This window comes from Battus philenor, unplaced genomic scaffold (assembly GCF_028537555.1).
Source record: "Battus philenor isolate CCGP_79_NKW_IND1 unplaced genomic scaffold, ilBatPhil1.0.hap1 SCAF_26, whole genome shotgun sequence".
Classification (NCBI taxonomy): Eukaryota; Metazoa; Arthropoda; class Insecta; order Lepidoptera; family Papilionidae; genus Battus; species Battus philenor.
Window position 1 is genome coordinate 9156655 of NW_027181689.1, and position 25172 is coordinate 9181826.

At 33.3% G+C, this 25172-nt stretch overlaps 1 protein-coding gene across 1 annotated transcript in view; it reads right to left on the minus strand.

Moving 5' to 3' along the window:
- FoxP (forkhead box P) overlaps positions 1 to 25172 on the minus strand; it is a 104871-nt gene that overhangs the window by 15569 nt on the left and 64130 nt on the right. Inside the window, exons 4-7 of the mRNA XM_068768564.1 lie at positions 4847 to 4935; positions 2804 to 2909; positions 1470 to 1679; positions 121 to 232 (exon numbers count right to left, since the gene is read on the minus strand). Coding sequence (XP_068624665.1) covers positions 121 to 232; positions 1470 to 1679; positions 2804 to 2909; positions 4847 to 4935 — 517 coding nt within the window. The remainder of the gene's footprint in view (positions 1 to 120; positions 233 to 1469; positions 1680 to 2803; positions 2910 to 4846; positions 4936 to 25172) is intronic.

Genomic DNA, 25172 nt, shown 5'->3' on the forward strand with positions numbered 1-25172 from the left:
TACGCTCCGCTTACTGATCCGTGGTCTCTAGTCCATTAATAGGCCCCAGTGGTCATTTATTCTGCACGGTGCCTGTCCAACATGATAAGCTTCAGAATTACCTGATCGAGGAAATCTTACCTGGCGAAGTGTCCGGCGGCTGAAGATGCGACTGTGACAACAGGTTCAGGTTGATCTGGTCTTGCAACCGTGATTGTTCCAGTTGCCGCTTAGCTGCTTCAGACGACATATGCTATGGAATAGATTTTATCTGTTATTTGCGAAAAACAAGTGAAAAAGTAACAAAAGAAGATATTAACAAAAACTCTATAGTGTTTACGTAGGAGCTTCGTATTGCTGGCAACTAAGGCGAATTTACTTTTTAATTTTAAATCATGCGTGCATTCGAATTCAAGTTAGAACGCGATTTGAATTTGAAAGTCGTCAATGATATGGTCGCGGGATTTTGAGGAACAAATACATGGACGACTTTCTTTTAATTCGTAATTACTCTTTTATGTACATGTGTATATGCTTGTTTCTTTTTTGGTTTAGGTATAAGAATATTTGTCATAAAATAATATTGATTGCTTTCTGATGAAAAATTTTACATATATTATAAAATAATTGTAACATTATTGATTGACTGGAGTCGAATGGAGTAATTTTATATAAGGTGTATTTTTGTGTGAAGTCAACCTACTATATATATATATATATATAAATATCATATTCAAAAATAGATATTAATACAATCATCAAAAGTACATTTTATACTGACACACAACTATGAAGGTTGATTTCACACAAAAATACACTTTATATAAAATTTCTCCATTCGACTTCAGTCGATAATGTTACAAGTGAGTTAAACATTAAATACTCTTGGTTTTGTAACACTTGGGTTGTGTGACACTTCTGATGTTGTGTCGTCATCAGCCAATATACGCCCACTGCTTGGCAAAGACCTCGAAGATCGCCACAATGAGTCTAACATCCAGCGACTTCCCATAACCAGGAGGTCTGTCACTAGGAAGTGACAGGTCTACCGGTGTCTTGTTACCAAACCGCCGTCGGCTACATTAGCGATAGGTCCCGGCTACTGCCACTTTAGACAAGGTTTTCTTCGCTTCGGTGACCGTGGACTGCTACTGCAGATCTCTTCTTTTCTGATTTGATCATGCACCGAAGCTTCGGGTATAGCTCGCTCTATTACTCTATTGGTAACCTTGACCCTCCTTGTAGTCTACCACAAGCGTCTCCGATCCGTATTTCGTCACCGGCAGCACGCACTAGTCAAAGACCTTCGTCTTCAGGAATTGCGGTATTTTTTCGTGTCTTACAGGATGCATGGAAAATATTAGCGCCATCTGTCGCCCTAGTCCGAAACTACATAATTCCAATATGTGTAGTAAAATACCCTGATATTTTTAGTGACTTTGGTTCGAAATTGATCGAACAAGATTAAAGACATTATACAAAAACCTTACCTGTTTCTGCATATGATGCTGGTGGAACAGTCGTTGCTTCATCAAAGCTTGGAGCTGAGAGTGTTGATCAAGAAGCTGCATAGCGAGCAGGTCAGGTGCTACAAGCGGCAGCGGAGACCGAGGACCAGCTGCTCCTCCAGCACTTGCCGGGGACACCGGTGCCGGACTGGACTGAGTCGACCCACCCGTAGGCGAAGTGGGCGCTGACGCCTGAACACACAATAACTTTGCTACACAAAAATTTTAAATAACCGATTTTCCCATACATCTGTGTATCTTAAATTTGTTCATATTGTTTTTCACTTAGAATCATTGACTTTTTCGGTGAAGAGTTACCCACCTACCTACCTACCTACTATCATGTTTTAAAATATACAAACAGCGCTTAGGAACATATAAATATGAAGTATCGATGTCAGCAGCATTACCTAATAAATGCAACTCATAGTACAAGGTACTATGTAAATAATTAAAGGAGACTAATCATTCTATGTCAATATATGTATATTGACACATTTTTAATTGCATATGCAGAACATACATATGTCGGCAACTCACAATATCTTGCACAATAAAATATGTTACTATTAAAACGGTCCATTATATTGAGCTAATGGAAAACCTTTAAACAAAGATACATTGTAGACATCACTAAATTAGTTAGCATATGGTGCACATATCACATATCTAATCTTCGTTCTTTTTTCATCACCATTTCAGCCGTACGGCGTCTACTACTGGACATAGTTCTACCACGGAGAGTAGATTTAATGCACTTCTTTACATTACGTTGTTTCAATTTGTGTGTTTAGATATTTCGAAATTAATATTGTTTTTATTTTATTGCGTAACAAAGATTGTTTGCAATCAAAAAACATGTCTTGTTTTTTGAGTAACTTGACTTTGTGTTTGAATTAATCATTCTAGTTTGATCGCGCTGATTATAGGTTTATTTACATCACACGGTAGCCTGGTCAAATGTGGTTTAACAATCCATGGACATAATGATAGGTTGGTAGTATAAATTTTACGATTGTAAGCGAAAACAGAAGAATATTTGTGACCAAAAGTGTGTTTAAATTATAATTTGGCTTAGTGTTTGAATCAATGAATATTTTCCTTAATAGTGGCACGATCTTAAATGAAATATAGTCAGTCAAAGTTAGGATTAATTTCATAATATTGCCAATTTTATTGACAATTATATTTTAGTTGTCTTGTGTATATTTATTGCTTCAACATTTCAGCCAGGACGTTTTTTCAGGATGTTTATAGCTGGAGATATGTCTTCCTATTATTCCTGCTAGCGTTGTGGCAGGATGGTGGTGGCTTACCCTGGCAAGCGAGAGCGGTTCATGGTCCCTTGGCGGAGAAGCTCGGCGCGGCGGCGAGCTTCGCCGACGCCGGCGCGCCGGTTCGCCCCACCTGCCGGACTCCTCTCTGTGGACCACGACACAACTTATTACCTTAACACTCTATATATGTATATACTCGTATATATACATTATACACAGACAATGCCGAACACACAAAGAATAAACACAGGAAAATAAATCTCCTGGGTAATGTCATGTTAGCTCAGTGATTCCCAAGGTGGGCTATATCGATCTCTAGAGGTCTATGAGAACCTGCAAGGGGTCCACGTCAGCGAAAAAAAATTTGGGGGTCCATGAAATGAAAATGGGGGTCCACGGTAGTGGATCTCAACACATACACTGATAGTACCTATTTACTTACATCATACTATCTTATAATATAAAAACAATTACATTATTTATAAAAGTACCTATGAAGTAAAAAAATATTATACATGTTTATAAAATTGTGTAAGTTGTGGGATGTTGGTATTCGCTTTGTGTTCGCAATACATTTTGATCTTCTAAAACCTGAAAGTCGCAGTCTTTTGTCGCATTTTATTTTGAGTAGTTTTAATTTAGATTCAATTAATAAATGTATAAATTAACATGTGTTTTTACTTTAAGTATTTAACACTAAACTTCACTACAGATAGAAATTTACAGGAAATCAATATCAGGTAAGTAGGGGGTCTAACTAACACGGAAAAACATGGCATGGGGTCTACGACACAAAAAAGTTTGGGGAGCTTTGTGTTAGCCGATATACTCCAGCTAAAAGCCGTAGGTTTGGCCCAAATATCGTCACTTTGATCAGCCTTACTTAGACCAGCGAGTTCCTGCCACCTCAACCTTCCTGAGTCTCAAGCCGCGTCTACTGACACTAACTGGCTCGCCTGTCAGTCAAGCAAGCTAGTCTGCACTCTGTCACTTTAGACTTTGGTTCTTCTACGGATCTCTTTATATTTGATTCAATAAAGCAGCAAAGCTCCGAGCATATTCAATCATAGTTGGCGATATATTATAATATTGCCCTCCTTTATTTACTTTCGTTTTTGATTTTAATATCGTGTTCTTATTATCTCTTTCTCTTATCGTTACTTAGATCAGGGATGAGTAAACTTTTATAATCAACGGTCAAATATAAATTATAAAATTTTTTGTCGAGCCGCACATAATGTAAAACTTATTAAAAAGTTACAAAACTTTATTATGAACAAACTTTAGAATAAGAAAATATACCAATTTTAATTCAAAATAATATATACACGAAAATTTTAATGAGAAATTTGGCAACGCTTTTTCGACAAGCATATATATAATACGTATGCAGCTTTGTAATTGTGAATGTTTTGTTTAACTCAGTTTTGATTAGTGGTTAATATTAATCAATTGTTTAAGTTTAGCATGTACCACCATTTTATTGTAATTAATTTTATAACAATATATTGAGGAGAGAAAGTCGATAAAATAAATTTAATTTTAGAAATGCTTTGCGGGCCGCATATATATGTTTAACGGGCTGCAATCATGCTGCAGGCCGCGTGTTGATCGTCCCTGACTTACGATTGTTAGATTGCTTATTATATAGGTTTGGAGACTGCTCGAATAATAAAGGTCATATCGCTAATTACTAGTAAATAATAATTAAAAAACATTGTAAATACATCATAATCCTTGAACAATATGTACTTTACAAATTTAATATAAAATGTACAGTGTATTCCTTATGAAGTAATCGAGTCATCTGAATTAATTCAATATTTTAATATCGGCACCGTTATATCACTTGCTTGTGTCTTTGAAATTACGTGACTTTCTTCTAAAGACGCTAGGTGTAAGTAAGTTTACGTGTTTGTTTTTCAAATTAATATATTACAAAGAATTTATTTATTATTTTATCAAGTATCAAGAAGAATGATATTAATAATTTCACAGATACAGGCCTCCGCTATAGATATCCAAAAGGATCGGTTGTCCAATGGACCCCTTACAGCTGAGAAGATGATGATGACAACTTACCTGTCCAGACAGCGGTCCAGCTCGAATGAGTTGAGTAGCGGCGGCTTTGCAGCACCGCCCGGGCTTGAGTTCAGTGCCGGCTCGGGACCCTGGGTAAATTTGATTTTATTTTAGTCAAGGAAACAAATATATACAAGACGGTACTAAAATTTAATTGATTTCTTTATTGTATACGTAACATAACAATTATCGTTTCACACTTAGGATGTCCACTGTGGAACATCGGCTTTTAAAAGATTTCCAATAAGGCTGTTTGGAAGCAAGATCATTTATCCCTCTTGTGGACTATCCAACACTACGCTTGTCAGTCCATGGATATCACTCTAGAACCCCAAATTTCTAGTGCCATGTGGCCTGTCCACTATCACTCGTTTATGGATCTCCTCATTCCCGGAAACCCTGGCATAGTCCACTACATACCTCATTAGACAACTGTTAGCTTTCCTATGAGACCCCAACTGCCCAAAATAGAAGAAGGATAAGTTATGAGTAGTTGACGTGTAAATTCTACGAGATAGTTTATTACATGAAAAATATACAATGTGTTTAAAAAGATACGTACGAACATTTATTTACGTATACTAATAATATACACAATAATAGAAAATCTACTTGGTTGAAATTCGCGCTTGCCTTAGAGGGAAAAGAATAAAAAAAAACTTAATTATAATCATGGCAACGAATGACAGCTGTCATTTACGTAATCCGGAGCTCTGGTCATTGCCCTTTTGACAGCGGTAGCTGCATCACGTGCTTCGGTGAACGAAATAAAATTAATATTTAAAATAGATAGATAAGCCCCCGTAGATGTACAACAAATCCGACTCACTTTAGTAATATCAATATCTAAATTATTATTTTTAATTAAAGAGATATTACTCTTACATAGAAAATCAGTTAAAATAATATATACTTTAAAACACAGGGAAAAAGTATTAAGAGTACGACTTTCAGAAAAAAGTAGTAACATGTGAATAATAAAATAGATATAGTCTGTGCTAATTAATAGAAAAAGGGTAGATGAAGGAGGTATAATGGCTAGGTTAAGAGAAGAGAGAATAGAAAAAAAAATGTAATGAATGAGAGATAGAGAATGCTAACAAAACGAATAGTTAATAAAATATTTTCAAAGTAAACTTCCTTGTGATGGAATAAGATAGGGTATACCAGACACCCCAAAAACGGGGCCACGAAAAAAGTGAATATCTAAGAAAGTAATTAAAAACCGTTTATCAAAACCAATCTCTTCTAAGCGCGTATAAGATATCAGTAAGAGATATTCATAGTTGACGCAATACCGAGAACGCGGTACAAGCAAATAACCACAAACTAGCGTTTATTTAGCCCAAAATAAACAACAAACGTGTCATGAATTTGCCGCCAAAATTTACCGAGCCCCATTCCTTGTACATATTAAAAAGTGTTTACCAATCTTAACGACTTCACCAGGATAGATGATACTAAAAAAAAACAAATAAAATAAATTAACGCGCCATCTAAATACGGTATGGTTCCGTACATCAATTTTATTGATGGCCATAAAGTATTCTAATTTTAAAATCAAATTTTAAATCTATTATTTAATATTCGAATAATTACATTGCTGAAACGTAAATGAAACTTGAAACGAAAATGTCGCTTATAAGCGACACTTTTTTAAAGCAAATTATGTAAAAAAAAATTCAGTATAATTATAGATAATTATAACAAAACTCAGTACTTAATTGTCAAGTCATCTGTCAAGCAGTTTTTAATTTAAATTTGAAATAAAAATCATTTACATTGTTTAGGTTATATAAATCAAACAGAAAGCACATCAAAATATACTCCGCTGATCAATTTGCGTTGACCCATCCCGTAGCTTTCTTAAATATGTTAAAAGTGAGACAACGTATTAGGGGGACCGAAAAGTCGTTTCTGTCGACATATTTTACAGAAAAACCGATTGATTTTTACCGCTCCGGCATTGATTTTGTAGATCTAGATGGCAAAAGGTTGTTAAAAATGTAGTGATGTGATTTTAACTTAAGAAAGCGACATTACTTTTCGGTTCCCCTAACACTTTATAACATGGATTTGTTGACACAGTTTTCATACATTCTCTTAATTCTTTAATATCGATAAGTCAAGTTGAAGATCGGCTCGGTGATCTTAAATTCCAGAGAGAGAATGTTCACCCGAAATAAATAGGTACAAGGTAGACACAACCCTGTTAGGGTCATCAGAAGATGATGGATACAGACTGATTGGTCCTATTGGAAACCTATGGAGTAGGCCAATGGCGAATGATGAAGATGATTTCTATGTATATTACTTGTATAATAAGTATTTAAGGGTTGATATATTTGCTTTAAGTATAAAGAGATATTTGCCGTAGTAAATGAAATCTAAGTAATTCTTAATATAAGGACCTTCATTGTGGTTGTTACTGGCAGAATCGTGGCTCAGGTTTGATTACAAATATACCCTGCGTTTCATGGTAGGTGAGTGAAAAGCAATATGGAGTGCTTTCATGTCTCCAACAATGACAGAACTAACTCGGTTATTGGTTTCCATGCTTGTGCTGAACTGTTACGTAAATCTCCTTAAAGTAACTATTTTAAAAGCTATTGATTTGTTTATTTATTTATGACTATCAACAGAGAATACTGTATAAAATAAACATCTGTACACGTGTATAAGAAGCACATATTTTCATTGCATCTCTAATAACAGATGGACACAACATAAGTAACATTTACACCTAGAATCAATCACCTTGTGTAGACTTTTCTCATATAGAAACGGACTAACTAGATCACAATTTTATCATACTCTAATTCTATGGCTCCAGTTAGAATTATATATATTTCAAGTTGTAAGTTTACATGTAATAACGCATTTGACACTTAAACTTAATGCAACACCATTTCTGCGTTCATTATTCTCTTTTTGGATTATATTTGATTTTATTTTCACTATTGTAATTTTCATGTTGGAAACGTTTCATATGCGGGAGTGGCGAATTTCCGGTATCTAGGCTGCACCATAACGGATGACAACACCAGAGAAGAGGAGATCGATATCCGTATTCAGAACTCGCTGAGATGCAGTGCAGCACTTCACAAGGTTCTAGTGTCTAGGCTCCTAACCAGAAGTACAAAAGTCCGAATCTACAAAACAGTAATACGACCAATATTGATGTATGGCTGTGAAGCTTGGACGCTAACTTTGAAAGAAGAACAAAAACTGTTAGTGACGGAACGCAAAATCATGCGGAAGATCTTGGGACCAGCGAGAAATCAATACGGATCTTGGAGGCTCCTAAAGAATGCCGAAATTGATACTTTAGTAGCGCAGCCAAATATCATTGGCGAATATAAAGCTCAACGAATCCGCTGGCTTGGTCACTTGGAGCGAATGGGATCGGATCGGAGCGTGATGGTAGCGTACCTGGAAAAACCGAGGGGTCGAAGACAAGTGGGTAGACCCAGGTATCGCTGGATCGATCGCGTTGAGGCAGACTTGCAACGAATTGAATGTCAACCAATAGCAGACGATGACAAAGGAAAGTGGAAGTCTCTCGCTTCGGAGGCCAAGACTCACTTTGGGTCACTAAGCCTGCGGAGTAGTAGTAGTATTGTAATTTAGTCTATTTTAAGAGTAACATATTATGTAGTTATTCCAAGTAATAATGATCTCAGTAGACGAACTAAAGTGAGAGATATAACTTTACGCATTGGCAATTTGAAGTGGCGGCGGTCAAGCCGCGAAACAAAGGCAGCAGCTGCCTTAAAGTTCTGAACTGGAAAACACGGATCAGCAAAAGCTGAGTAAGTTATCAACTCACTAGGTGAACAGTCGACCTTCTTAAGGTCGTCAGAAGTCTCCTACTGGTATTATTGGTAATCTATGTGAAGGTTTAAGTCCAGCGCTGGACGTTATAATGCTAAAGTGATGATAATCCTAATGAGCTAGCCAAGTATAAATAATTATACCCTAAATTAGGGTAGAATTTAGAAATAGTAGAAAGGAGAGTGGTGAGGCGCTAGTAAAACCTTCTGCGAAAAAGTGATGTTGCAAAAGGAGGCTGCGGAGAGAGAGACAGAAAGAACAACTGAGCTCCTCATCCGTAGTCCTAGACCTGGATGTCAGAGGGGGTTATATCGCGTTCTTCTCCAACCCATTGCATTGGCAACGGATTCAGGTGGGAGACTCCGGCTCTATTCTACGGAGTTGAAGCACTAGGCTACCTCCGTTGAAACTCCAGTACTATGCGATAGCGTTCCCGTAGTTTTAACAAAAGGTGACGAAGATGACGGTGGGGTTTTAGCCGGGAGGAGTCCAGCATAACCCTTTCGTTGATCCCGCAGCGGAGAGGTAACCCATGCACGATTTCTCCACCAAAAAATGACATTTTATTAAGGTATTTAATGGAATCAGGCGTTACCTTGTGGAGGTCCATCTTAGTAAGAGAAGACCAATATTTAGCCACTTCCGCACATACAGTGGTAGTCGTGCAAAAAAGTGCACCGCCCGCCAGCCCGCTGATAAATACATATGCGGCAAACAATGCGAATTACACAACTGCCACCGTTAATTCACTCAACACATGTTTTACCTCACCACGGGGCATCTTCAGGAGTTATGTTACACCGATTAGTGCCAAACACAGAGTGCTTTTAACCGCTTGCACTGTTGGTTAAACCAAACGTTTTGAGCTGCCACCCGTATTATTTAGCGGTACCAGCGACAATCGCATTTTTATCAAGGTTTGTTTTATATTTTCAGATACTGTATAGTAAAGCCGAATAACAAAGGCCTAAAGAGTACATTAAAATTATGTATGAGTCTCTCCCGATAAACAGTACTGTCAAAAATCATTGTAGTCAACTTATAAGCATACTTTATATAGTACTAACTCGACTTTTTTTGAATTAAGTCAAATTGACGAACAAAGACACGAGTTTTTATTTACTCTGTTGTTTCAATAGAAAAAGAATCGAAATCGGACAACAAGACGCAAGGAACCACTATATCCGTACACTTTTAAAATTTCTTCCACCCTCACTAAGCATTTTGCTTATACTTTTATAGTGCCAACAGTCAAAGAGTGGAACAATCTACCAGTGTCACGGATTCCAGCCCATCTCGTCATTGCTTAAGATCAGGAGACAGAGGTCAAATGCTTCGCCTATAAAGGTTTACTGGGGGCGATATTTTTTTAGGAATAATGTTGTTTTTACTATTTTGCTCGCAATTTAAAAAATTTTCTCCTTGACGTAAGAGTCTTAAATAGAATACGAAAAAAAATTCAGAGAATTCGTCGATACTATTTCTAGTTTTACTCATAGCTTATGTAAAAAAGAATTGCCTTGAGAATGTGTTGTCATATATGATTTTTTTTCTTTCCGCTTCTTCTCTGCAAGTATATAACACCTTGCGAAGTAGAGTAGAGTCAAAATTAAAATACATTAAAAAATAATAATTAGTTTACGATCAATGACAGTTCTATTAAAAGTTCAAATGTTGAATAATTTTTTTTTATCTTTTATCGTAATTTTTGGGTTATCAATATCGTTAAACATCATAATTTGAGCAAAAAAGACTCCCACTGCTGAACATAGGCCTCCTCCGCAGGTTTCCAATAGTACCAGTAGGAAGTGGCCTTTGTTCAGCGTCTTCCGTGTAAGTGGACTTGGTTCCCACAGAGCCTTAAGGCTTATCTCACTGTATCAAAAAATATATAAAGGAATGTACCTGAATACGAAGTAGTACTACTATAAGAAATTCACATGTTAAGATGGTTCTTTTCCCAACACTAGGGAACCCTAAAACAACTAATCCAGTGTTATTGAAACCGGCTCGCTTAGTCCGCAAATATGTTTACAATATGAGGTCACCGAGCATCGTAGGGAGATGTGTTTTGATAAATAGTGTGCCGCTGTATAAACATAGCAACGGTTATAACAAGTGTCCAATGTAAACTGTGCTAGGTACTGTATTTTTCTATAACATCCTTAGTAAATGATTGCATACAAAGCAATCTATGCCATACCAGCGATGTTTAGTCATCTAAACATAAATCTTCTTGCTGACATTTCTCAATAAGAATAATATCGACGTAAGAATAATTTTGTTATACAATTCTATAGACTTCATAGAATTAGTAAATCATTTGGAGACAAGACACCCGCTGCTAAACCATAAAACTCTCCCAGTGATCGCTAAAATGACCCATCTTACGCTGTCTGTAAATCACGATCTTTTGCTATCTAGGCTATGTCGTCTGTCCAACTAGTAGGAGACCTATTGTGAGAGATGTTGATATATAAATTCTTTTGTCGACACATTTTATTGAAAAAATTACGATACCCACAAGGATTAAGGAAAATAATGAAATAAAAATGATTTTGTTATACATTTTCTAAGTTTGATCAAATTACTAACTTTTTTGCACGCAACTGTTTATGATATTACTATAAACTCTCGTATAATGTCTTTAGCTTAGTCATCGATATATAAATTATTTTGAGGTCACTTCTTAATAAAGATATTTTTGATCTAAATCTTGCAAGTTTCTCATTGATTTTTCACAGATCTAGATGCGATTCTCATAGCTCTAAGTTGAAGGTTGCCATTATAGAGGGGTGTTGAATCTAATTATATTTTCTATCAAAATGGGCTCTTTTGGCATTCTTCACGTGATGTACTTTACATGACAATCGTCAATGTGTGGATTGCTATATAAATAAATGACATCCAATGATTCCAAGGTTCAAGATCCAAGTTGATCTGTGGCAAGGTTGTCAATATATTAATTTGAAGCAAAAATCATTTTAAGATCGACACGTGTAAGTATAAACCTAGCCTCATGGTTCATAGCTTATAAGTTACAAGACCGGCAAGCGGAGCGAAAGACTTCCAAACACAAGGAAACCTTATTTAGGTTACAAGACGCTAGACGCAACCCGCTTCTATGCAGTTCTACCAGAAATCCAAGAGGGAAGCGTATTTCTAGCAGTGAATGTTCCTATAGCTGAAATTATATTGAAGCAGATCCAAAAGTCGAATAAAGGGTTGGTAAGTATCGCCAATTAACATGGGTATACAATCTCAAAGAGATTTGTATTTTAGTTCTATACCCTTGTGATTATTTGAAAGCTAATGTAGTTTTCGTTAAAATGATATTCTGTACTTGTTGAGCAAGCAAGTAGGATGTTCCTTTACAAGATGACGATGACCATTCATGGTTGGAAAACACTGGATGAAGGCCGCTTTTAACAGATCTTATTTTATTTAGATTGAAGACATATCCAGACATCATATGACTGAAACTATAATAGCGATATTTTGGAATTATGAAATATGTTCCTTTAGTCCTATTTGCCCCATTATAAAGTGGGTCTATATTCCATTTTTCAAAATTCTCTTTCACTCCAATAAGGCATGTGTCATTTGTGTTATTCGTAAACCAACGTGTTCTTTGTCGATACGGCCGCGTAGTCGCGTGTTTATTTTAAACGAATTAAAACAACAACTCCGGGTCATTATTATTGCCAAATATCACGTAGGCGGCGACGCAACGTGACTGCCTCCGGTGCGCGTTCAGAGAACCGTGAGCTCGGTTATATAACGCGATACTGCTGAGGCAAGCGGAAGAAATCATTTTTCATAAGTTATCTACATATGTCATATTACCAACTATATACTGACTCATCAAGATATCACTTGTACTATATTTTTAATGGCCCTCGTTTTCAAGGGCCATTCGTATCCTCTGTTTGGTGTGGGAAAGAGACGGCACAATTTCGAGTAATAATTTTTTCAAATACATTTTTTAATAACATTTGTCTTCTTTCTTTCTTCACAGTATCTTACACTCAATAAGGATTATTGTCATTCAACCATGTCCCTTCATTTTTCTTCTACATTTTTTGTTTCCTTTCAAAGTATCACAGATTATCTATCACATTATTGTTACCTAGTTTTATATTTTGACTTATGTATCTCATATTTTTATTATACTCTACAACCAATTCATTGTTATTACCTTTTTTATCTATTCTTAAATATTTTTAAATTCCTTTGGTCTCACTCGACCCTTCTCTGGAACTAAAAGGCATGGAGAGTTATAATTTGGTAAGAATATTCCTTTCACTAAGAAGTCAGCAATCGTTAAGCAGGCAAAAGGGGATGACCAACTATTTGATTCCTTAACATTGGCTCTGGCACAACAAAATATAATTTAAAAATAATATGGAACGATTTTCATTTGTTTTTATATTGTTTGTTAATTTTCTACAATTGCTTATCATCAGTTATGGTTTGATGTATTGAGTCTTGTAATTGTTCGACTACTGAGGTACATTTCTTTTAGGAACTATTGGAAGGTACAGTGACAGATTTATCCCACACTCTCTTTCGAGTGCGGATGCAGCACTGGCGTACAAGCCTTAAACTACTCAAGCTAAGATTTAACGTAAAAATATTTACTTCATCAGATATGAATATGGCTCTCTTTGAATCCAGATTTTATTCCTTTCAATTATAAAATATGGTTGATTTTAGAAGCTAAAATGTGAGCTAGATCCTATAAAAATCTGGACAGCCTGGACTTATCCGTGAGAAAAAAGATGAGTGGTCGCATCGACAAAAAGGAATGCATCATAGATAAAAACGAAAATCTATACATAAAAATTAATGTATATCTGTATGTCATTTACACAATCGTAAACTATGCATTTGATGACTTGATCTTTAGTAACGAGCCACAAAGGTTCCTAAGTTGGCATGACCAATTTTCAACAGATGGCGTTGCTGTCGTTCCAATGAATTTCATATACTGCTTTTTCTTACTGATTTGTATCGAAGTATAAACAGCGAAGTAATGACGACATTTCGAGTTGTGGGAGACAATAATATATGTAAATTGTGAAATTAACATCCAGCTCACATAATTAAAATAAAAAAAAACACCGAATAAACTAAAACGGACGAAGTCACAGGGAACAGATAGTTCTGGATAAATTTTCACTTAAAATAATCTTATGTTGTTACTTATTCTAGGAAAAAAAAAGTTAAAACTTTCTTAATTTTTTATAGATAAATTCAATTGTGACAGTATTTAAATACAGATTATATATTGTAAACACATCCCCACAGATTATATCCTGTCAAAAGTTATTCACCTGTCATAGTAAAAATAATATCGTAGTTTTTTTATTATGTGACTCAATAAACATTTTATAATTACATTTATTTAACTTACAACGATTCGTTACGAAAAGAAATTTATTTCTTATTCTTTAGATTAGTAATTATACTGGATTGTTTTATAGTAACTAAAATCGATAGGAATAATGAGACCAGTTGACGAACGAAAGTATCATAGCCTAGAGCAGTGGTCGGCAAAGTTATTAGCCAAAAAGATTGGGAACTAAATCTGCTTGTTTAGTAAACCTTTGTTACACTAGATAAAACTAAATTTCATACTTAATAAATATTCATTAATGCGAACAATATGCTTGCATCTAATTGTAAAGTTTAAATAAGTCAGGTTTTGTAAATAGTTTTTATTAATTCTACACATAAATCCATGTTCGCTTCAATAACACGCCATCTCAGTTTAATCTTAAAAATGTTCATGTTTGAAAATAATTGTTCTCATATAAACGTAATATGTAAAAGATAAAGAAGGTCTATACGCGAGCTTTTTCAAATTTTAAGTTTTTAATTTCTTTCTAAACAAGTTCTTTTTTTAAATATATATATGCCAGAACCTCACTCAAGGAGCCAAAGAACAACATGCGGCTCCATAGCCTCACTTTGCCGACCATTGACGTTTTTTTTTCAAATCAATTAAAAAAATATATTAAACAGAATTTTTTTTTTAGAGATATTAAATACGTAGGTTACGTAAATTTACAGATTTGAACCCTTAACCCTCACAATATATCATCTACACTTACCTGTCTCACAGCGTACAACATGTTTCTTCTCTCTTCTGTATATCCGTTGAGATAACTTGACGGGATTATCACTGCTTGAAATATCCACTCAACGACTAATCAAGTTTATTTTAATTCACTTAACTATCAGTCAGATTTGCAAACGTTTTACTTATATTTATATAGTTAATTATCATTCTTAGTTTAAATTATTCGAATAAATAATTTTAATGATTATTCTGAAAAGTTATAAATGAAGTCGTTATTTTCGTCGCTTTTTTGTCATTTAGATTTATTTATATTTATTGTAAATTAATCATGAAACATAGGTAAAAGTCTGCCGACATTATTGCTTATGATAAATAACTAAATTGAAAAAATCATAACTTTTTCTAAAGAAACAAAAACGATATATTATGTTTAACGTTATAAAATACTAAAGAAACTAATATGTGAAACATACGCCATAGTCGACAATGAATGGAAAAAGAAAATTTTCATTTCCCTGTATCAGTATTAAACAGGCCGAAAATAGTAAAAGATGCTAGAATTCATAATAAACAAAGAGTAACCAATAATTGATACGTGATCAATAACAATTACAAATAATTTGTTGCCAAATCATATTGTTTTCTTTTTGTTTCCAAAAATTACGTGTAAATATCTCTACTAAGATCAGGGAGCGTTCAAAACTCTTGTAACTGTTTTAAAATTGAACGAAACCATAATAAAAAACTCAATCCAATTCTAATTTGTACCAAATACACAAACAGCTATGTATACACTAATACTAGGTTAATATAATATAAAAATCTAATATTTTCTAATAAAATCACATTTATAAATTGACAAAGATATATTCGTGTCGCTGTTTCATCATATAAGTGTCCACTATAAGATACAGGCTTCAAAGACATCTATGAAAGGACTATCATATTTGATACATACTCTAGAAACTTGTTAGTGAACAGTAGCAAACCTATAGGTTGCACAAAGTGTGAATTATTTAGGATTGTATTCCGAGAATTGAACCTACAGCCTTTTATCGCAAGTCTCAGTCCTCTACCGCTAAACTACCACTGCTCGTTAACTATGAATATATTAATGTAAATAAATATACATATACGTAATTTGATAATAAAATAGTTTTTATCATATCATTCTTCACATATTTTGAAGTGTATATTACTTGTTACATTGTTTACAAATTACAATGATAACAATATGTCGTACAAATATTCCGACTTTCCCCAACCCTATGTAACATTTGATCAATATATGATACGCGCTGTAATAGTAAAAATCAATCCCCTGTAATAGGGTCAATGACCTTAATCTATTTTTAAAAGTAAACCAGAAGTAGATGCATTAAAATTATACAATATGGAGTTTAAATACTAATGCACCGGTTTATTTAAGTACATATAAAACAGTAAATATTTGAGAAAAGTAAATTAAGATCTAATCATTTTAGACTGACACATATCACATAAATTGACTTTCGGGCTATATTAATTACAAAGAATCATTGTAGTTTCAATGTCGAATACAGAATTTAAAGTGATTTGGATTAATACTGGCCCGCTAGTGCCACCTAACATTTAAAGAAATATTTAAAAACTTTTTGAATATAAAACTCGTGAGTGACAGTTATTGATATAGAAGGTTCTTTTTTAAATATAAATAAATGGAAGTTATTGTTCTATACTTTTTATATGTTTACTAAAAATCAAATATTACTATTATAAAAACTACTTTTTCACAAAACATTATATATTAACCGTATAATGCTTACAAACATGTAGTAGCCTTTTTATTCCTAACTAAAACACGTTTCGTTGTCGTCGTTGCTGCATATAGACGTTCACTGCAAAGCAGAAGCCTTTCTAAACGATATCTATGGGAGGATGTACTATAATCGCCACTCTTGGATTTGGATTTGCACTCTTGGCGATCGCAGTGTGATGTTATGGCACGCATAGAACACTGCCCATCCTCTAGACACTTGGTCAGTGGCAATCCTGTATAATTAATGCACAAAGTGTGAATTATAAAAAATTGTAACACGTGCATCAAACCCGCGACCTACGATCGCAATTCTTAATCCTCTACCACTCGACCACTGCTCAAAACACGTTTATAATAAGTACACATAGCAATGATAAACAATGACAACAATTAACTAAAATTTACCATTAAAAAATATATATAAATACTCGAAAAATTCGGTACAGTTTTTTAAAAAACTCAATTCAGATTGTTTTTCGTGAAATTTTTTCCATTCGTAAACTCCTACCATTGATATAAAAATAAATCGATGGTTCTATATTTAACTAACATAATATTTATAAATCTTTGTTATAAGTAGAATAATTAATATATCTCAGATAAATTCGGTATGTTTTTTTTAAACATAATAGCTTTAAAGTGGTGGATATATTTTCTCTCAATATTTGGTACACCTTATATACAAATATCAATTGTTTAAGAAATAATAAACAACGCAATGATGATAAAGTAAGCAAAATTGTTTTCAAAGCTATTATTACTACATATTAAAATTAATTATTGTTTTCTATCTGTATCCGCAGAAATTGTACTGCCAGATGTTATTGGCTTATCGCATTATAATAGAAAAAATAAATTAATGTAACATATTTCAGTGTCCATATTATTGAATTAACACCTCTGAAGCTTTTACTCACATAACCAATCATCCTGTATAATTTCTCGAACGATTCTGGATTTCATATAGACTTCAGTCTTCTGTGGATTAAAGTCTATAAGCAGATCTAATTGTTAATAAATGTAAATGTACTTAAAAATGTTTTAGTGTTATTCAAAAAACGCTTATTTAACGTAATTAATATTTATATTTGTAATAAAGAGGGTAAATAAAACCAATAAGAAAATTATATGAATAATCAATGCGATAAAGACGACTTCCATTTTGTAAACGCTCCTAAACATGCATTACGAAGTATTCGCAGTCATATTACAATTGTAGAAATACAAATACTTGTGAAATTCATTTCAATAATTCACGAGGCGCTCTGTGGCGGCGAATTTGCGGGGGAGTCCCTGAAAAGCGTCAGAACTGCCCACTTTTCAGCGCTGTCGGTGAGATCAAAGCGCGCGCCAATGGCGGCCGCCGCTGTACAGAGTCACGCCCACCCGCTTTTAAGAGATCGCCGCCCGTTCGATGTTCCCCGCTATACAGCCTTCGCTGCTCCAGCTCTATTGTGAATTACGACTACAGCATACGATAGGTATTGTCTAAAATATTTAAGACTCACATATACTATAGACAGACAGACATTCTCTAAGAGAAAATTTTCGTGAAAGAAAAATATGATAATATACAGTGTCCCAGATAACGGATAATTTTGGAGTTCCTAATTGTATAGGCAACTATCGCTAAATTTTTTTTAATATTTTTATTTTGACCTTACTATACTTAGACAAACATACTATACGTCAACAAATTAAAGAAATTTCTTGCGTTTTTTTTGCGTTATTTTCTTTCTTACTGACATTCTTAATACAAATGCAGTAAAATTGAGTATGTAGAATACATAAAAAAATTTGGAAAACAAGTAACACTCTGTGTGATGAAATTAAAAACATTATGAAGATAAACTTTAAGGTTTTTGGTGAGAAAAAAATGTACTTGTTGGTAAAAACACCCAATCTATAAGTTAATATTATTTTATCTAAAGGTGATTTATAAGAATATTTAGTTTTACTACCAAAGTATGGTTGAAGTCAACCATATCTTGTTTATTACGAAAAAAAGGTTTTTTTTTTCATTTTTATCAGGATATCAGACATTCCAGGACTATTCATTACGGGATTCCTTGTACAGTCGATTTATATGATATTTTTGTCTACGTGCATAATTTTCATATTAAAAGGCGATTATAAAATATCGATATAAATAAATTTAACACTAGAATAAAGTAGCGATCTAAAAATTGGATATAATGCTTGGTAACAAACATGTAACTTTATAATATCTAAGAGATGTACAAAGAAAAGGATATTAGAACTAAAGAAGGGAAAATAATATTTATCTAAAATCAAGTAATACAATGTGTGTCTTATTGCATTCCACGAAAGTTTTACACACTTTGGATGGATCGGAAATGATTTCACATTCAATGAAGGCGTATCGTTTGATATAAAAATAAAGAAATTATATAATGTATGAATAGTAAAGAAAACTACGTCATTAGTCTCATATTGTAATAAAACATGTACACTAAATATTATTAGGAGAACCGGAAAGTAATGTCGTTTCTGTCGACATATTTTACAGAAAAACCGATTGATTTTTACCGCTCCGGCATTGAAAATTTGTATACTAGATGGCAAAATGTTGTTGATAACGAAGATGAATATATTGTTGATTAGAAATGAATTTTTTTTAAATGTAGTCGTGTGAATTTAACTTAAGAATGCGACATTACTTTCCAGTCCTTCTAATATAATACGTAAAAAGAATAAAGAAATAATCCTCAACATAGAAGGAGAAAAGAAAAAAAAGAAAAAGGAATATAATTTTTAAAAAAATCAATCTACGACCGCCTCTATACACACACATATATCATCATCCATAAGTGCCACACATTGAGGTTAAGGTGTGAGACATATATATGTTAGATGGTCATATGTGAGTCAGGGTGATCATCATAATGTGTATTACATATACCTAAAACGATATCATTGAACTACGAAGTCGCGTATAGGACACAGTAATATGAATGAAGTGTTTAACAGTGGTGGCATCGCTTCCTCAATTGAAGACGATAAGTTCTACCACATTTCGCGATACTGCAGAAACGTAATGAAGAGGTAAAGATATTTGATAAGCGATAAAAGTCTTGTCAAGTATTGTAAACTTAAGTAATATTAAATAAAAAACTACGATGAAAAAGAAGGAAGAAATAAAGGAAATTGTTAATAGTATATTTAAAAGTAATATCGTGAGAAATATGGCGATGAATTATTAGCGATACATGATAAGTACATAAATAAATGAAAGATAATATGAAGGATAAAAGATAGAAGTATGGTAGAAATTTTGAAGGACGGAATGAGATAATGCAAATAAATAAAAAAAATATAATTATTGAAACAAAGTCACTGTCTTAAACACGATAGGGGAACATGAGACCATTAAAAGATATATGCATTACTGACTCAGTGATGACAAAAGACAGGTCAATTAGTAATTCTCATAGATTACTCTTGTAGTCGCACAGTCTACACGATTTGCATTAAAACCTTTTTAATAAATTTAAATTGAAAATAATATGAAATGAACGTCAAAAATCGAAGTAAAATTTGCAAAAATAAAAGCTTTCGACACAAGATTTTCTTTTGTCGCTCGACGCAAACTAGCTATAAGATATAATAACGAAATCACGTACGATACGAAAAGCTCGTGAAAAACTCAAACCTTAGACTTATGCCTTACTGAAAAGAACCACTCTCGGAGTCCACAGACATGCTTGTTTTAGTAAAAAACCACAGGATTATTATTGTATCTAAAAATACAAAGGCACTGGTAGGTGGTAGACGTGCAACGTATAAAACATTGAATAGAAAACACACTCTTACGGTACACCAGTTAAACTCATCACTAAATTAAACAAACACCCTTTGACTATCGAACAGACAGGCCTTGATTTATGGGATATGTGAATAAGCTGTGTTAAATTACTGATTAATTTGACATGACAGCCTTCACAGCCTTATTCATGACTTTCTATTTATTTTTACAACCTCTAAAGAGACGTTAAGAATTATGAACGTAAAATTATGCTTCAATGATAGTACTATTATATTACAAGCATATGTACACTTCTGAATGTAAACATCCTTCATAGATTAGCAATAGGTGCGGTTGGACGCGCTCTGAATCTTTATCAACATAAACTTGTCATAAAGACACGACCGAGTTAGGATTCTAAATATTCTTGTACACAAATCATAAACGCTAGTTCTAGTATTATAAATAGCTCAAAAAGAAGTAGCTTACTTCTAATTTTAAATTTAATTATACATACGTTAACATTTTCACAAACAATTTTGTAAATATTTTAAATGTAATGAAATATATCTTGAAATGGGTATCTGTTTTGTGTGCTATATGACCAGTGATGACTTGAAGTTCTGGAGTGAAAACTACAGAACGGCAAGTGCAGCGTAGTACATACACTAATAAGGTAGACAGGTTACTTTGTCAGGGCATCAGAACACACAATACAGACCGCTTTCAACCGTTCCTATTTGAAATCAAAGGTACAACCTTTGTCGAACTGTGAAAGTTCTAAGGATTTTCTCATAATTAAATTAATAAAAAATAAAAATTTCTTGATACATATTTAGTACTATTCATCATCATAGTAACTGATAGGTTCCTCTTGCAAGGTAGAAGCCTCCTTCAAAAATCACCGTAATAACCCGTTTTGATCTACCCGTATATATTATTTATCTTCAATTAAAAATAAGTCGATTTAAATTAATTACAAAAAAAATTGGTTAAATCTATTTTTCCTAATGGAAGTAATATTTATTCTTTACCGAGAATATCTATATTAATACACAGAGCCGTTGTATAACCGACCAACCTAATACGTAACAATGTGATTTCTGATCGTATCAAGAGAAAAAAAACACGACTCCATTCACGTGGACACATTGTGTCCAATTCGATGGATTGAACTGGGCCAGTGCATTCTAAGCGCGGCTGGACCCTATTTAGATTGATATACTGACCTACTCCTAACATAATAATAAGTTTTATTTGACAAAATTACAAGATATACAAAATTTTTATTGTACACTTTATTTGGTTATAGATGTAAAAACTATAGAGGCATGATTGTATACTTCCTATGTCAGCATAAAAATTGATAGCGTTTTGTTACACCTATTTTTAATTATCATTTATAAAGAGATCACTCCGAAATATGTTACATTTTTTTGTAAAATACGTCAGGCCAATAACTTCTGGTCGTACAATGTCTGCAGGTACAAAAAGTAAACTATAATTAATATTAGTATGTAATATATTATTTATGAAACAATACAATAATTGACAGCAAATTTGGTTTATATTAACGCCTTTAAAGCCATTAAATCTATAACCAATCCTTCGGTATGTTACAATTCTGATAAAAATACAAGTCAGGAATTACAGCGTGCCCCAAATGATGGAGGAAGCGCAACATCAAAGTCGTAGCACGCATGAAAGTGGCCGACCTATCCCAGAGGGTTAGCAAGTTGTAATGTCAGTGGGAGGTCGCACAGAGGGTAGAACGGATGACCACAAAGACCTTAATGTTCTGGAGTAGAGACCAGAGACCGGCAAGCGCGCTGTAGAACACCTGTCCAAAAGATTCACAGACGACGTTGTTACAGTCGTAAAAAGACGCTTTATGTAGGCCGTGTCCAACTAGTCTAATTGGTAATCTATGAAGGAAACACATTCAATAGCAGACTTACTACGGATGAAATTATAACTGGAAAATACATGAATTAACGATGATTATTAAAGAAGAAGAAGCAGCCCTAGAAAGAGATGAAGTGAATAAATAGTAACAAGAGAGTCAAAAGAATGGAGAAGCAAGAAAAAGAATAGGGAAGTTTGCAATGAACTGAAGCAGATACTCAGTGGGGGAGGTACCAATGACAGTGATAGTATTAATTTTAAGCAAAAATCTTGATAGAACTAAAGCCTTATTACTATTATCATATAATTATGTACTTTATGATCAGAGGTATGTTCCGTGTGTGTTATTGTGTGAGTAAGATGTGAAGATAGATATGGTAAAGGTATATCGAAAGTATGATTGACTTTACTCAAGTAAATTTTCGTCACATACATTCGCTGTACTAAGTAACCATGTTTAAATTTTTTTCTTCAAACGAAAATACTTATATCTATATATTTCGCCATTAAAAAATATGTTTTAATCTTTTTTATCTGTTACTTGATAATAGTTTTATACATAAAAGCAGATTTAAATTATTAAAAATAATTCATAATAACGGCTGTCTACGTTAATTACATACAAGATTAATTAATAATAAATAAATACGTAAGATAACGTAAAATGTGAATTATAATATTATCACCAATCACCTATATATCACGTATGCGAAAAAAATATATTTTCAATCCGAAATAAATTATAAATATCTACAATTAAAACTTCGCATTGTAAGGAATGATTTCTAAATGTACATATAATTTGATTATTCATTGCCAGTGATAAACGTAAATATAGAATACAAACTAAAAAAAAAACAATTATTTCAATGTTAACTTAAAAAAAGAATAAGATCTAAATTAGGCATTAAAAATTATACAAATATGAAAATTAAATTATTTCAAAAATATATACAGCGGCATATTAATTTTATTTTAATTAGTTATTACGAACATCAGAAGAAAATTATTAGAATGTATTTCATGTAATGTAAATAAAAATACTCGGGAGATTTATTGTTTTAAATTTACTAATTTTACTATAAAAAGTATAGATAATTTTTATTAAACAATTCCAATTATTGTATAGGTGACAACATTTCTTTACAGTTTACGATTCAATCGCACAAATTATAAATTCATACAACACAATTGTATCCTATAACAAAGGATTGTAAGAATGTGTATTATTATATTATTTAGAAAATTTAAAATTCATAAAGATATAGCTATAAATCTTTACTTAAATTTGTTTTGATTGTCTCATTAATTAATATTTAAAAACATTCGTTTACGTTACTTTTGCATGGATTTCTTAATCTTTAGTTGTACATTTACAAATTGATTTTACGTAAACGTTTTTTTTAATTTCCTATTTTATTTTCATAAAAATGTTTAACTATTTTTTAATATCATAATATAAATTGAAAAATTTTAAGAGCATATTTTAAATACGAAATAAAAAATAAATAAATCTTTGACAGATGATCGTGAAAACCGTCAGTGTTTTCCCGCCATAAGTCCCTCATCAGCTGTCAAAGCGGGCGCTGTACAGCGGTCGCGATTGGCGGCCCGCTTATGAGCGACGCCGCCATTGGTGGCCCGTCAGCTGCTTATAAGTTACAAGTTTGAAAACTTTTTACGCGGCCAGTATTATTTACGTTTCCTTTTTATTTTTATTATAAAATATTGAAAGATATATTCTCATAAATTATAAAAAATTCTGCAATAATTCTATAAATATAAAAAATGAACAAATAAATATTTTTTATAACATTAATGATTTTATTTTCTTAGTCGCGTAATTAATAAAACATAAATTACTTACGTTAGATATGTCCTCAAATTTGTCTTTTGATTTAAAAAAAATTCGAATGTTTAAATATTAATTAAAAATCTAATAAATTAAAAAGAAAAATCAGTATTTACGTTTTACTACTTTTACCGTGTCTGATTTATCCTTGAATGATAATATAAAAATTGTCGAATAAATGTCACTCACGCCTCTAATTTTCTTTAATTAATTGACAATAAATCTAAATAAATATAAACGACAAAATATAATAACACTTAAAAGCGACGAAAACTACCACTCATAAGCTCTTCCCCGAATGCAGTCCGTTGCAATACATTTACACTGCAGCCCGATTACAACGCGGATATATAAAAAAAGAAAATCTTCCGGCACCGAATTCAAAATCCTAATGCATATTAAATATTCGCACTGAAAATATTTGCGATAACGCGACTCTAAACAATACACAACAGCCTTCGCCGCGGCGGCCACAACAATGCTAGGGCGAAATAAGCAAGAAATATTTAACTACCGAAGCGGGGAGGGGCGGGCACTGGCCCTCAGTATTGGCGCTACGCCTGTGGTAGTTATAGTTTACGAGATACACAGCTCAAATACAAATAATATAAACATTACAACGGAGCATGCGCCGTAGACGCAGACAGGGACGAAGCGACGTCGCCTCGCGGCCGTATCGACACGATGCCGCAAACAAAAACCGTCGCGAATTAAAAAAAAATACTAATCAATTCCCGCCAAAACTAGTGACATATTAGTTTAAATGAAAATCGGTTTTTTATAGATCAATTTGCATATTTTTGACAGCGAACCGGGTGAACACGGAAGCGACGAGCGCATGCGCGAAGCGAGCGAGCAAAAATGTTATTGACGATGCAAAATATTTATTTTTTCGCGCAACACCGACGCAGGTTCGCGCTGTATGCTACGCGGCCATTTTGAATTTTAACGAACGTTAACATTTTCAAAATTGTATCAATCTCAGACATCTTTTTACACGCAACCATTCTGCACTATAAACAACTAGTTAGTTCTTAACATGAAGATAAATATAGGAATTATCGTAATAAGATCAAAAGAGTCATT